This window comes from Acanthochromis polyacanthus, chromosome 5 (genome assembly GCF_021347895.1).
Source record: "Acanthochromis polyacanthus isolate Apoly-LR-REF ecotype Palm Island chromosome 5, KAUST_Apoly_ChrSc, whole genome shotgun sequence".
Taxonomy (NCBI): Eukaryota; Metazoa; Chordata; class Actinopteri; family Pomacentridae; genus Acanthochromis; species Acanthochromis polyacanthus.
The window spans coordinates 33,092,859-33,108,396 of record NC_067117.1 but is presented as its reverse complement, the minus strand read 5'-3'; the positions used below and the strand labels follow the sequence as shown (position 1 = coordinate 33,108,396).

Here is a 15,538-nt window from a genome sequence, read left to right as displayed (position 1 = left end):
TGTATTATTTTAACTGTGTTTTGTTTGTGCTGCTGTCTATCTGCCAGGACTCCTTTGGAAAAGAGGTTCTTAATGTCAGTAGGATTTCTCCTGTTTAGATAGATAGATAGATAGATAGATAGATAGATAGATAGATAGATAGATAGATAGATAATGGATGGACAAATAGACGAGACCCAAAATCACGACAGATAAGTAGTTCAATGAATGTCAGAAAGTGGAAGATCTTACAATTTTTGACTTGTACAATTTGTATCTGATAAATTCTCTCATCTTGGTGGTCTTCAGGTCTTCAGATCAACTTCCAAGTGTTCAGTTTCCCTAAATGTTCAGCAGATATTAAACCATGAACGTGTTTGTGTTTGAATGCAGCATGGCTACATCGAGGATGAACCCGACCAGAGAGGTTTGTTTCCGTCCTCCTTCGTCCAGCTGCTGTCGGACTGACGGATCTGATCTTGGACCAGAACCTGAACCTGCAGCTGCCGAGGATCCGGTCCTGATCCACCCTTCAGACTCCTGCTGGGTCACATGACCACGGTCTGGGCCACGCCTTCTCTTGCCATGGAAACGTTATTGCTGACCTTTCCGGTTCCTTTTTATGTATTTATTCAGTCAAAAAGGATATTTTAATAAGCGCACAGACAACACAGCGATCCACTTGTAACTTTAATTTATTGATTTTAATTTATTTACGGAGTCGCTGCTGCTGCTCTTCGGACTTTGCCTCTTCATCGGTGCAGGACCTAAAACCCACCAGAGCACAAAGGATTCTGGGATGCTGAAGACCAAAGCTGTAACTTTCAGGTGAACTGAAGACGTTCCCGATCCGTGAGCTTCAGGAGACGCCTGAATCAGGAACCATCCGACGCTTCCAGCTGCCTTCAAATCCCCGAGAAATCCCAACACCTCAGCGAGTAAAGCGGCAGGTCAGGAACAACAATCCTCTGTCTTTTTAAACGTTTCTCTCATGATAAGATGATTTTCTCACAACTACAAAACCAAAAGATTCAACAAGAAACTTCTGTTTAACATATCAGACGGACGGAGAAAAAGCGCTAGAAAAGTGCACTCAAGTACATTTTAATCAGATAAAAATGGAAAGGAAATGAGTTAAAATAGATGGAGTGGTGATTATTTTCTAACTTTGAGCAAAAATGTGACATCTCAAGTTCAAAAATAGCTCAGAAATTCTTAATTTTACTCCTCTGCTGTGCAACTTTTGTACTTTTACTCTCAAAAACTGCAGGAATTGATTATATAACTTTAGTTTTTACTGTGTATTGACTTCAAAAGCAGCAAAAATACTTGAGTAAACCTGCAGAAAGTACACAGAGTAACTACTGTGACCTCCAGTACTGGTTGTAGCGACATCTCTTTACAATGAAACACCTTTTGCCAGTAAATCTTGTTAAAGTGACAAATAGTTCTTATGAAGTCACATCAGCTCATAAAGAAGTTTTTTTCCTACAAAGTGAAGTTTCTTGTTAAAACCTGCTCAAACTTGTAAACTGAAAAATATCTCATAAGAAGTCTCTGAACTTTTGCCTCCGGGGTTCGTATGACTTTTCTAGCAGGAAACAAACAAAGCTTCTCTTCTGGAGTTCAGTTTTCAGATATTTTTATTTCATTATTATTGCAATCAAAGTGACAGCGGTGGGTTCGTGTTCTCTGCCGTCTGTTTGGCATCTATGAATGAACTGATGGTCAGCAGGTTAAGAGAAACTCACACTGAGACTCCGATTCACAGAAACCGATAAAAGGTCGAAGCCGGGATTTGCTTACGGATGGTTTCTGTTATCTTGCAGTAAGTTTTATCTTTATTCTCTCTAATAAGAACAGTCGGTGTGTTGTTTCAGTCCAGTTAGAACTCAGTTTATAGAAACAATCTGCAATACAGAAACACAGATGAGGCGTTTGTTGATTTTAAAAGGCTGATCTTTGACGTTTGGATGTTTTTTGGACTTTAGCTGCTGTTAAAACCTGCAGTTCTTCAATGAAACACTCAAGTATTTAGAGTTCAAGGCACCACAAACTAACCTGCGGGTTTGAACAGCAACACCTGGACAAACAGCTTTCTAAACAATCATCACACCACCTTTCTGTCTCTTTTTCTGTGGTTCTTTGTGGAACTATTCTGCGTTTTCTTCTTCAGGTTGTAAAAGACGGCGTTTTGCTGATTTCAGACCAGTTACAAGGTTAAAGATCTTCTCGTTTTTGCATTAAAATTCTGTTTGGCTTATCTGTTGACTAAGCAATCAGCACTGAATAAAGATGCAAATTTTCAGTAGTTTCCTGAACCGATAGTTGGAATCAGAAATTTTGAAATTGAAAAGTTGAAATTTGTTTTAATCTCACAAACACCATATGTCGAAATGATGGAACAAGACTTTCTTAATAAATTTAAGGGAGAAGGTGACATAACCACTAAACGCCATAGGTTGAGGACATTGTAAACCGAAGACCCGCCACATTTAACCTCAACTGAGGCAGTAAGTCCTGGAATATTGTCCACTTACAGCGCCTGTCTGTCGGAAGATCATTTAGGATGACGTCAGCTAACAGCTGTAAAAGAAATACCTTAGAGAGGGGAAGGAGTCATTTTTCCTTCACAGTACTACAGAGGATCTGAAACATTTTCTGACATGCATGTCTTCTGCTTTATCGGGTAATATGTTTTTAATCATTTAAATTATTGACGGCAATTATTGGAACAATAATGACTAAAATCCTAATTTTTGAAGGATTTTATAAAGAAAACAGCAGGTGGTCTAATAATTAGTACTAAAGGACCATTTATCATCAAGTGTCATGTTTTGTGTTTTCTGTATCTGCTGGTTGTTTCTTTAAACTTTTTGTTGTAGCTGGATCAACACACCAGATGAAACAAACAGCGAGTCAAAGTAAATCTAAACTTTCGGTTTGACCCTCGCAGGTTTCCGTATTCATCAGAGTCTCGGTGTGAACATAATGGTAAACTGAATTAAAGCTACATTAACTGAACGCACATCTCACACGTCTGGTTTGGACGGCGCTCGGCTCTAAATCTAAACACATTTACGGTGGAATCACAAGCAGCTGATTGAAATCTGCAGAGAACAAACTCCACGTTTTCCACACTGCAGGGAATCTTATGAGCACAACTTTGGATTTAAAGGCACAACAAAGTGAAGTGTGAAGAAGCAAATGCGTTTACAACAGCTTTCAAACCCTCTCAGCCAGATGTTGAATCCAGCTCGGAGCCGCCGCTCTGTCATTCAGAGCCCGAACTCCGTTTTACGGGACGTCAGAGCCCCTTGTGAACGAGATAATTACCTCATTTACTGGCAGGAAGTTTTCTTGAACGAAGCTGCAAAGTGTTAAAACTGAGCAGCGAATGATGACGTTCAAAACAAGCAGCAGATGTTTTATATTAAGCCGAAGCTTCTGCCAGCTCAGCAGTTGGATTTAAGAGATCAAGGCTGTGTTCAAAACCACCGATTACAAACTATCGACTAAAGCAGACAGCGTGTAATGCTACTGTGTGCCACTGTAGTATGCAGTACTCTTATATTGTCTTATTTTGCAGTATTTTTCAGTATACAACCATTAAATCATCTTATTTTGCAGCCTTTTATGGCAGATTTAGCTCGTTTCTGTTTTTTGTCGCATCTAATGATTGTTGAAAAGTCCAGGAGAAGTTCAAAATGTGGATGACAAAAGACTGGAAATAGGATCAGATTCTCAGGAGTTTTGTTGCATAACTTCACAGTTATACATTGTGAGTTTAAGGTAGTTCTCCTGGTATTTCTGCATTGAAACATAACATCAATCTGGGTGCTTTTTAATCAGAGTTGCTGGCTGACACTAGAAGCACGAGTCACAATGATAAAGTTATCTTTAAAAGTAACATTTAATTATACCGCTGCCTATTATAAAACCATAAAACTCAAGCCAGCCAAGAACTCTACTGGTGGTAAAGGTAGTGTCTACAGATACGGACCCGTACCCGCAGCCTGTGGCCTACGGATACGGCACTTTCCCTTATCATAAATATTAATGAGACGGACATGAATATTAATGAGCCGGCTGATGAACGCGCTTTGTGATTGGCTGGTAATCCGACGTACATAAATATTAATGAGCCGTCTTGGTAATCCGAGTGATGAAGGCGTCGTGATTCGAGGTGAATCTGCGTGCCGAGCCTGTCATGTCAGTCATCTGCTGTTCTCTTTTCTATCATGCATAATGTCTTATAAATATCATTATCTGACTTTTCACGGACAGCGATTTGGGGGTTGAAATCAGCACTACTATTAAAAATAGCAAAACTTTTTATTCACGTGACCCTGTTCTAATAAAGCACAAACAGCAAACAAAACAAATGGCGGAACTAACAGCCAGCAAACTACAAGTATTTTTTTTACCTTCAAAAGTAGCGACAGACTATTACATAATAACAACCTAAACAAAACCCTGACGTATTTTCTACGTCTGTCAACACAGACACTGCACGTCAGTCACTTTAATGTTAGCGGACTCTGTTGAATGGCTAAGTTACATCACCACAAACAAATCTCACAATATCACAGTAAATCGAGTTTGTGGTTTTTTTTTAATTCATGCCGAATTAAAGAGCTCCTCCTCACCATTCACGAGTGTTTGTTTCATATTCGACATCCTTAACTTTATCTTGTAAATTAGCGTCCGAAATTAAATGGGAACATTTGCAATGGAGTTCGTCAGCCGCTTCCACCACTGAACGCGGTAAACTACTTAATAGGAACTGGACTTCAAACAATTTATACACGGCGTCTAAAAGCGTAAAAACTGCAATGTCTAAAGTGTGAGAGGAGACGGTGTATTTTTGGTTAAATTATACAATGTTCGCCGTCAAAGTCATTCATATAAACTGCCTGTAATGTGCAGCAAATAGTAGTTAACTGGCGCCAGCTCTTGAGTGACCTTAACGGGTCCGTACCTCTAGTACAGATGCTATGGGTGCGGGTCCGTACCCGTAGCATCAACCGGTGGTAAAAGTCCATAAAGTGTGACACGTCAGCCAGCAAAGTTGTTATGAAGTGTTGAGGGACACAGTGAACGAGGTAAACTGGTCCAGAACATACTGGAGACGTTTCTAGAATCAGTTTAACATCCAGGTATTTTTACAGACTGCAGATTTTTTGTTCTATGTTTTGGTCCTGTAGCTGTAATTGGTGGTTTTGAACGCAGCCCACCTGACAGAGCAGCAGCCTCCGGATGATATTACAGCATTTATGATCTTTTCTAGCTCCTCGGTGTGCTTCAAACAAACGGCTCTTTGTGTTTGAAACCCCTTCCCCCCAACAGTGCAGCAACTTCTTTCACTTTAACAGCTGAGTGAAGCGCTGAACGTGAGCAGAGGTTTATTGCACAACTTGAGGTTTGTTTGAAGCAGACCGAGTTGGTTTCAGGGCGGTTTCACACCGACACATCTGTCAGGTTCTGGAGACCAAACATTCAGTCATGTCAACACTTACACTGATCCAGTACCTGAATCAAGCAGAGGAATCCAGCATGAAGCAAGTTCAGCATATCTGGGTTTTCTCTGGACAAATTTCTTTGAACAAAGAAAACCTAAAATCTCAGATAAAGAACTGGTGGAAGACAGACGATTTAAATTTACAACTCTGAACAGAATCTCAGTTACCATGGTAATCCAGCTGATTAATTAAAGGCACCTTTATGACACTGAAAACTGAGCTGCTAATGTGTTAATCTTGCTCCGTATCGCAGCCCTCAGGAGACCTCAGCCAGCATCTTCAGTCAAATATGTTGGAATCCAAGTGGAAAACTGCACATCTGTGGCGTTTTCATAAAGAAAATGGTTGAGTTCAGAAACCTACAAGCAGAACTGCGAGGTTAAAGCGGTAACACAAGATTTTACCAAGTATACACCTGAAAAACTGCAGTTCTAAGGATGTTGTTCATGTGGATGAATAAATATCACATCCACTAGAGGGCAGATCAGAGATTAAGTAAAATGTTAAATTCCACAATTGAAAGTAAAATTTCCACATATTTTCCTTGTAAAATTTGCACCATGCAAACATCAGCTGGGCTTGCGCTAGCCGATCTCCACAGCGCCATTGGCGCATCGCCCCGCCAGATGGCACAGTCAAAAAGCAACAAAAAAGGGTTCGACTTAATTTTTCTTCGAAACGCCCTAGCAATAATATAAGAAAAACAAACTTTTTCCTCTCGGCCGGTGTCGGAAATGGTCGGAGCCACCCGAATCTTGATCACCATCCAGCAAAACGATGCGCCAATGGCGCCATGGTGCATCGGCTAGCACAAGCCCAGATCATGATTTATTGTGGTAACGAGAACGACAAGAAAAATCTTAATTGCCGTCCTTGCAAACTTTTAAAAATGAATGTCTTGAAATCTTTACAAAGTAACTAGTTGAATGTTAATTATGCCCACGTCGATTATATTAAACATCCATGTGCAGCACAAAATTCATGAAAGTTCCTTTTATGTTCTTTCTCTAACGTTCCTGCTCTGTTCAGTCTACTGGTTTTGGGTTTAAGGCTACAAGGTTAGCAGTAGCTTTCATGAGGCAGGATGTGTTTTTTCGAACACTTGCAGGTTTAAGATTTCACCGTGGACTTACGGAAGCAGCATCATGTTGAAGTTTGTGACATCAACAATACAAAATGATCCAATCTTCTTGTGGGGAATCGTCACCGGTGTCCAGAGAAGGCCAGCAGCAACCATCCGGAGAACAAACAGCAGTCTAACAGTAGGAACGCTGTAGTTTCTGCTCGCTGTAGTCTTCCCCCGTCGAATCACCACCTTATCGCGGTGGAGGGGTTTGAGTGTCTCGGTGATTCTGGGAGCTATGTTGTCCGGGGCATAAACCCCTGGTAGGATCTCCTAAGGCAAACTGGTCCTGGGGGAGAGACCAGACTAAGAGCGATTCAGAAAACCCTGATGAGAACACAAAATGGTGAAGCCGCTACCTCGCCCAGGTTAGGGAGACCGAGGCCTTCCCCTGGAGCCAGGCCTGGGGGCGAACCTCGCAGGAGAGTGTCTGGTGGCCGAGCCTTGGGGTCCCGTGGGGCTCGGTCGGGCACAGCCCGAAGAAGAAACATGGGGCCACCGCCCAATAGACCCACCACTTACAGGGCAGGAAGTCTGGGTCGGGTGCTATGCTTACCAGGCAGTAGGCAGGAGTGGGCACCTGGGCGTGCCACCCCCTGGTGGTGTAGACTAGCTCTGGGGACGTGGAACATCATCTCACTGGCGGGGAAGGAACCTGAGCTGGTGCGGGAGGTGGAGCGATACCAGATAGATATAGTTGGGCTCACCTCCACGCACAGCAAGGGTTCTGGAACCAGAATTCTGGAGAGGGGTTGGACTCTCTCCTACTCCGGAGTTGCCCAAAGTGAGAGGCCCCGGGCGGGTGTGGGGATACTCACAAGCCCCCGGCTGAGCGCTGCTTTGTTGGAGTTCTCCCCGGAGAATGAGAGGGTCGCCTCTCTGCGACTTCGTGTTGCAGAGGGAAAAACTCTGACTGTTGTCTGTGCTTATGCGCCGAAAAGCAGTTCAGAGTATTCGGCCTTCTTGGAATCTCTGGGTGGTGTCCTGGAAGGGGTACCGCCCGGGGATTCCATAGTTCTCCTGGGAGACTTCAACACTCACTTGGGCAACGATGGAGAAACCTGGAGGGGGTGATTGGGAGGAACGGCCTGCCCGATTTGAACCCGAGTGGTGTTTTGTTATTGGACTTCTGTGCTAGTCATAGATGGTCTGTAACAAACACCATGTTCGAGCATAAGGTTGCTCATAAGTGTACCTGGTACCAGAGCACCTCAAGCCAAAGGTTGATGGTCGACTTTATAGTCGTATCGTCAGACCTGCGGCCGTATGTTTTGGACACTCGCGTGAAGAGAGGTGCAGAGCTGTCAACTGATCACCACCTGGTGGTGAGTTGGATCCGATGGCAGGGAAGACTGTCAGACAGACCTGGTAAACCCAAACATGTAGTGCAGGTGAACTGGGAACGTCTGGCGGAGGACCCTGTCCGTAGGGTTTTTAACTCCCACCTCCGGAAGAGTTTCTCCTGCATCCCGGGGGGAAGTTGGGGACATGGATTCTGAGTGGTCCATGTTCAAAGCCTCCATTGCAGAAGCAGCTGCTAGGAGCTGTGGTCTGAAGGTCACTGGTGCCTGTCGCGGCGGCAATCCAAAGACCTGCTAGTGGACACCAGCAGTGAGGGAGGCCATCAGGCTGAAAAAGGAGGCTTTTCGAGCCTGGTTGGCTTGGGGGTCTCCCGAAGCAGCTGACAGGTACCGGCTGGCCAAAAGGGCGGCAGCTGTGGCAGTTGTGGAAGCTAAAACTCGGGTGTGGGAGGAGTTCGGGGAGGCCATGGAGAAGGACTTTCGGTCGGCCTCGGGGAAGTTCTGGCAAACCGTTCAACGCCTCAGGAAGGGGAGACAGGGCTTCGCTCAGGCTGTGTACAGTCGGGGTGGAGAACTGTTGACCCGCACTGGGGATATCGTCAAGCGGTGGAAAGAGCACTTCGAGGAACTCCTGAACCCGGTAAACATGTCCTCTACGGAGGAGGCAGAGCCTGAAGACTTGGGGGGGGGGGGGATCTTCGTCTATATCCGTGGCAGAGGTCGCCGAGGCAGTTAAGAAGCTCCTCGGTGGCAAGGCGCCAGGTGTGGAGGAGATTCGCCCTGAGATGCTGAAAGCTCTGGAAATTGTTGGACTGTCTTGGTTGACACGTCTATACAAAGTCACGTGGGCATCGGGCACAGTACTTGTGAAGTGGCAGACTGGGGTGGTGGTCCCTATTTTCAAAAAGGGGGACCGGAGAGTGTGTGCCAACTACCGGGGTATCACACCTCAGCCTCCCCGGGAAAGTTTACTCGAGGGTGCTGGAAGGGAGGCTCCGACCGATAGGATTATGGATACATAATACATGCACGATGCAGCGCCGACGTTCGTCCGTGTTCTGCGCTCCGGTCGGAAGGGAATTTCTGTTGCATTGCACGCTCACTTCCGCTTTTGATGACGTATCGTGCTCAGATGACTCGTCAACACGTCGTTAGGTGCAGCCCTATTTCCGATCGCACCTTTTATGCATAAATACATAAATAAAAGCAAATGTGCAAGGTGTGATCATGAGACCGTGCCTATAAAAAGCAAAAACTGTACCTAATTTGAATTTAATTTTCATCCCAGGTGAACTAAGTCTCATGGAACAGTGACACAGGGAGACAAATCTGGTGAGTAAGACAGAAGGAGAGCGACGATTTTGTTGTTGTGGCCAAAAAACCTGCTGGTTTTCACTGAGCTGAGAAACACTGGAGTTCCAGCATGTCAAGTGTTTTGCTAAAAATGTTCTCCATCAGACATCCAAGGACTCCACAGTTGAGCTCTGCGTTGACAATCCACTCTCAGGGACAAATTCATGGTAACAACCACATAAATGTTTAAGAAAACTGTTGGACTGCTGTTTCTTCTCTTGTTGGGAGCTGCAAACCTCCTCTGGTCACCATGATGATCCTCCACATGAAGGTCTAATCATCCAGCTGCTGACTCACTAAATGTGATGTTTGCCCTGTGAAAGGTTGGAAATTACTCATGCTCAGCTAGCAGTGGTCACAAACGCATGAGCAAGTTCTGATGTTGATATAACGTCATGACTACTCACATGTTGCACAACAGCTGATTATTCATCATGTTAGCTCTCAAGATCAACAGTAGATTTCAGGTTTTTGACTCAAACAAACTCGGTGTGAAAACACCCTGAAACTCCTCTCAGAGTAAACGAAGCTACTAACATTCAGATGACTGTGATTGACAATCAGCAACAGTTTTTGTACATTCACAGTACAGGCTTACCACGACCCAGCTGCCACCCGCTGGACTCTTCAGTCTCTCCCCGTTGAAATGGTTATTTTTGGTTGGAGTGTGGGTAAAATTGCACTACATCTTCCACTCATTCTGTTCACTGCACACACCGGTGATGTTACTGATTGTATGATTTTGTTAAGTTTTGTTAAATAAATCTTGAGTTGAAGTCGTGCACGGTCTCCTTCGTGTTTGCATGTGGTTCAGAGGAATGCATCACATCTGTCCATGAAGTTCAACAGTCTGCAGCTTCACTTAGTGACTCACATCAGGCTGGCTTCACTGCTTACTATAAATATTACTGGCTACTGGACCAACGCAACTGATTAGAAAAAAAACATATGTCTCACTGAATCATGATTCCTTTAAAACAAATTGTTCCTGTGAGCCGTCAGCCTGCAGACTGGAGCAGCAAATTTTACATTTCCCTAACCGGTAGTTGGCAGAGTTACAAAGCCATAAATTATTAAGGTGAATGACGTACAGCAGACATTATTCCATATGCTGAAGCTGTTTTGGCCACAAAGATGTGACTTTTGCAGCAAAAATGTCTTGGATACATCAACCATTTCACAACAGGAAGGCTCTCCAAATAAACTCTGACTTGTATTGAGAACTTGAACTCTGGTAGGAGGTCATAAAGCATTACAGAGGTCTTTGTCATGGTGGCCCGTTCCTACCTAAACCCCAAAATGCTGTCCACATAGCAACAAAGAATCCTCGTGTCGCTACTAGGGGTGTGAATGATTAAAGTCTGGACACATAGGAAATCTCACTAACAATCTTTTTTTTTGCCTCCACTGATTAAATATGGCTTTGTGAAATTGAAATTGAGTTAAGAATATTTTTAAAATTTGTGTCACTAGTTGCTGCAATCTTAAGCTGTAGTCTTATTTTAAACAGTCAGAGCCTGCACTCGGTGCTACATTATTGTTTCATTTATTTTAATCTCTTAAGTAATGAATACCTATTAATCAATTAACAGATAATCATCCCAAGTGCAGACTGTTGAATCATCACAGAAACACTCAAACACAGGCCGAGAACCAAACACAGCCTCCTCCCACTTATCCTCCAGGTCCATATATGGTCGACAGGAAGCATCACTGGCTTCCAAAAATAGACGCGAAAGAAAAACGTCCTGATTCCAGTCTGTCAGAATCCTCTCAATCAGGACGGATAAGGTTCAGCTGAAATAAATGGATGGATTACAAACAATATGAAATGCAAGAAGTCTTAACATGGTTGGACAGCGAAGTAACAATATGGCATCTTCCCACCATTTCTTCTTCAGGACAAAGTGCTTTAATAAAAATAAAGAGGTTATCCCTGTAAAATGCCTATAAAATCAGATAAAAAGATAGAAAAAGTCTGTGGTTGTTTCCCGCTCAGAGCTAAGGTTGTTGTGGTCGATCCCAGCAGTCGCAGACGGCAGGACGGTCGGTCGAGGTCCGGAAAAACACTCAAGTGAAGCGTGCAGAGGAGGAAATCTGATCCTACATAGAATGTTCAGCTCCACAGCTGCCTCCACTGGTAATCCAGGTATTTAAAACATCTCGGCCAAACAGCATCCTCGATCCAGCATGTGTGGATGTCTGACTTAAGGCAGACATAGTGATTGATATAGAAGAAGTACAGGGGTCTGATTAGGTCCACATCCCCCAAAAATAAGGCATACAGGGTCCAGAGCTGGCTCAGATTTGGTTTAGTGTCAGACGACAGCCGGACTCCTGGTTGGCTGGTCTATAAGTCCGTCCGTCAGTCAGCAGATCGATGGTCTGCAGTCAGTCAGCAGGTCAGTGGTTTTGTCACAGGTGGAGGCTGATCTTGCCATCCTTGGCGAGTCGGTGGATTACCTCCGTCTCAAAGTCGGCGCTGTGGACGCCGGTTTTCCTGAAGGCTCCGGCGTAGCGATTCTCCTCCCAGTAGTGATGCCAGTTCCCCAGTTTGTCGGCACCATAACCGAACACAGACACCTGAACACAGACACAGAGGGATGCTGTGAAAACACATACACACGTGGACAAAATTGTTGGTACCCCTCAGTTAAAGAAGGAAAAACCCACAATTCTCACTGAAATCACTTGAAACTCACAAAAGTAACAATTAATAAAAATTTATTGAAAATTAAATAATCAAAAACAGCCATTACTTTTGAATTGTTGATTAACATAATTATTTAAAAAAACAAACTAATGAAACAGGCCTGGACAAAAATGATGGTACCTCTATAAAAGATTGAAAACTATTTGACCAGAGTGACATGATTAACTCAGGTGTGTCATTTAATTGACATCACAGGTGTTTCCAAACTCATAATCAGTCAGTCTGCCTATTTAAAGGGAGACAAGTAGTCACCCTGCTGTTTGGTGAAAAGGTGTGTACCACACTGAACAAACAATTTAATAGTTACAATTAAACAATGTAGATTAAAAATAGTATGTTATGCCATTACAGTGTTAACAGTTAAATATGCGAAGTACAGAAAGACTGTCTTTATTTCATATTATATAAAAAGTATTTACGTCAAGTCAAGAAAGACCGTCTTTATTTTATAAAAACATATTTTTTTCAGGAAATAGTATTTAAGTTAAACTTATAAATGTGAGGAGATACATTGTTTACTTGACGTTACTGTTAAAAATACACTTCTAATAAAGTGAATGACAAAACCGGTTGTGATTTTTTTTTTTATTGAGGCGGGTTGTCAGCAGCTGCTGAATGTAACTTATGAAGTAACTATTAATCTAACTTAGTTACTTTTAAAATTAAGTAATCAGTAAAGTAGCTAAGTTACTTTTTAAAGGCGTAATCAGTAGTCAATAATCAGATTACTCTTTCAAGGTAACTGTGGCAACACTGCCCAGGACATCCGAAAAAAAATGATAGACAAACATCTTAAAGGTAAAGGCTATAAGACCATCTCTAAACAGCTTGAAGTTCCTGTGACAACAGTGGCTCATATTATTCAGAAGTTCAAGACCCACGGGACAGTAGCCAACCTCCCTGGACGTGGCCGCAAGAGGAAAATTGATGACAAATTGAAGAGACGGATCGTTGGAATTGTATCCAAAGAGCCCAGAGCAACCTCCAAAGAAATTAAAGGTGAACTCCAAGGCCAAGGTACATCAGTGTCAGATCGCACCATTCGTCGTTGTTTGAGCCAAAGTGGACTTCATGGGAGACGACCAAGGAGGACACCACTGCTGAAAAAAACTCATAAAAAAGCCAGACTGGAATTTGCAAAAATGCATGTTGACAAGCCACAAAGCTTCTGGGAGAATGTCCTTTGGACAGATGAGACCAAACTGGAGCTTTTTGGTAAGGCACATCAACTCTATGTTCATAGACTCAAAAACCAAGCATACGAAGAAAAGAACACTGTCCCTACGGTGAAACATGGAGGAGGCTCAGTAATGTTTTGGGGCTGCTTTGCTGCATCTGGCACAGGGTGTCTTGAAAGTGTGCAAGGTACGATGAAATCTGAAGACTATCAAGGCATTCTGGAGAGAAATGTGCTGCCGAGTGTCAGAAAGCTTGGTCTCAGTCGCAGGTCATGGGTCTTCCAACAGGACAACGATCCAAAACACACAGCCAAAAACACCCAAGAATGGCTGAGAGAAAAGCGTTGGACTATTCTAAAGTGGCCTTCTATGAGCCCAGATCTGAATCCCATTGAACATATGTGGAAGGAGCTGAAACATGCCATTTGGAGAAGACACCCATCAAACCTGAGACAACTGGAGCTGTTTGCTCATGAGGAGTGGGCCAGAATACCTGTTGACAGCTGCAGAACGCTCATAGACAAATACAGAAATCGTTTAATTGCAGTGATTGCCTCAAAAGGTTGTGCAACAAAATATTAAGTTATGGGTACTATCATTTTTGTCCAGCCCTATTTCATTAGTTTGTTTTTTTAAAATAATTATCTTAATCAACAATTCAAAAGTGATGGCTGATTTTGATTATTTAATTTTCAATAAATTTTTATTTATTGTTACTTTTGTGAGTTTCAAGTGATTTCAGTGAGAATTGTGGGTTTTTCCTTCTTTAACTGAGGGGTACCAACAATTTTGTCCACGTGTGTATGACTGAACTCCTACCTAATCTCCTGCATTCAGGTCTACATTCCCTCCTGATCCAACCACCGCACCAGGGCTTCTCCTCCGTGGTTCCCTGGTGGTGAAATGAGTGCAGTCTGGACTACAAACAATCCTGAGACTTTTAACTTTAGAAGTGTCTCAGCTTTCTGTTTTACCTTCAGAAATTAATAACTCTGGTACATAACTGGTACAAACTGAACACTTCTGAATTGTTACAAATTGAAGCTGGAAAGACAAATGACAATCGGCTACAATAACAGAGTTTAACTAAAACATGAGAGCAACACTGGTGAATTAAGCAAATGAGAACCATTCCTAAATACTCAATATAAAAAACTGTTAAGACTCTTTTCCTCTGTGGGTCCCCAGTGGTGGAACAAGTTACCAAACTCTGTTCAAGTCCTTCACAGTCTTTAAGAAACGACGACAAACTCAGCTCTGTAGACACCACAGTCCTATCATCACACATGAACTTGTTTTCGGCTCTTATCCAGGTTGCTTTCTCCTGACTGGATCCTTGCTGGTGTTGTATCGACTTTCACATTTACACACCGTTCAAAAGTTTGGGGTCACTTGGAAATATCCTTTTTATTAAAGAAAAGCCTTTTATTCAATGAAGATAATGTTAAATGAATCAGAAATCCAGTCTAGACATTGTTAATGTGGTAAATGACTATTCTAGCTGGAAACGGCTGATTTTTAACGGAATATCTCCACAGGGGTACAGAGGAACATTTCCAGCAACCATCACTCCTGTGTTCTAATGCTACATTGTGTTAGCTAATGGTGTTGAAAGGATAATTGATGATTAGAAAACCTTTTGTGCAATTATGTTAGCACATGAATAAAAGTGTGAGTTTTCATGGAAAACATGAAATTGTCTGGGTGAAACCAAACTTTTGAACAGTAGTGTATGTCGCTTTGGACAAAAGCATCTTCTAAATGAAACTGTAGAATTGTAGAGCTGTACTTTCACTAAACACACACTCATATACATATTGTGTCATTTCATATCCTTTATAATTCAGCTGTTTTATTAGTTGTTGCTGCTGGTTTGTGATTATTTTTGTCATTATTTCTGGTCAGTAAAGTTAAAATCTTGTCTGCAGTGGCAGAAGAATCACAGTTACAAAGATGACAAGTATGACTTTTGTAAGCATCAAAACGAGCACGATGAGGCCAATTTTTACAATTTCCTGATCTAATTGTACAGCAACACTAGAAACAAACCAAACCCCTCTTTAAAAAATGATCTAATTTCACTGCTTTTTCCAAATGTGCAGCTCTGCAGCTGATTTGCTAATTTGACCACAGAATCCTTCTTTTCAGTGTTTCTTTTGGGTTCATGTTAGAGCTGCAGGTCAACAAACTCTAAAAAAAAAGTTAAAATAAACGCTAATAAGCCTTCAATCAGAGTAAATGATGTTTATCAGACAGTAAAATGAGAACTTAAGAATTTTCTTTTTGTACCAAGTAGCAAAATAGTGTTTGAATTAATTTATTGCCAGAATAGTTGTTGACCTACATTTTGTGCAGCTCTAACACTTACT

The 15,538-nt window shown here is 42.5% G+C and overlaps 2 protein-coding genes across 2 annotated transcripts in view; one reads left to right on the top strand and one right to left on the bottom strand.

Moving 5' to 3' along the window:
* Positions 1-10,060, top strand: part of unm_sa1614 (un-named sa1614) — a 43,596-nt gene extending 33,536 nt beyond the window's left edge. The window contains exon 29 of the mRNA XM_051948700.1: positions 373-10,060. Coding sequence (XP_051804660.1) covers positions 373-447 — 75 coding nt within the window. The 3' untranslated portion in view covers positions 448-10,060. The remainder of the gene's footprint in view (positions 1-372) is intronic.
* Positions 10,061-10,808: 748 nt separating this feature from the next.
* Positions 10,809-15,538, bottom strand: part of st3gal8 (ST3 beta-galactoside alpha-2,3-sialyltransferase 8) — a 33,952-nt gene continuing 29,222 nt past the window's right edge. Inside the window, exon 9 of the mRNA XM_022220336.2 lies at positions 10,809-11,861. Within this exon, the coding sequence (XP_022076028.1) occupies positions 11,694-11,861 (168 nt within the window). The 3' untranslated portion in view covers positions 10,809-11,693. The remainder of the gene's footprint in view (positions 11,862-15,538) is intronic.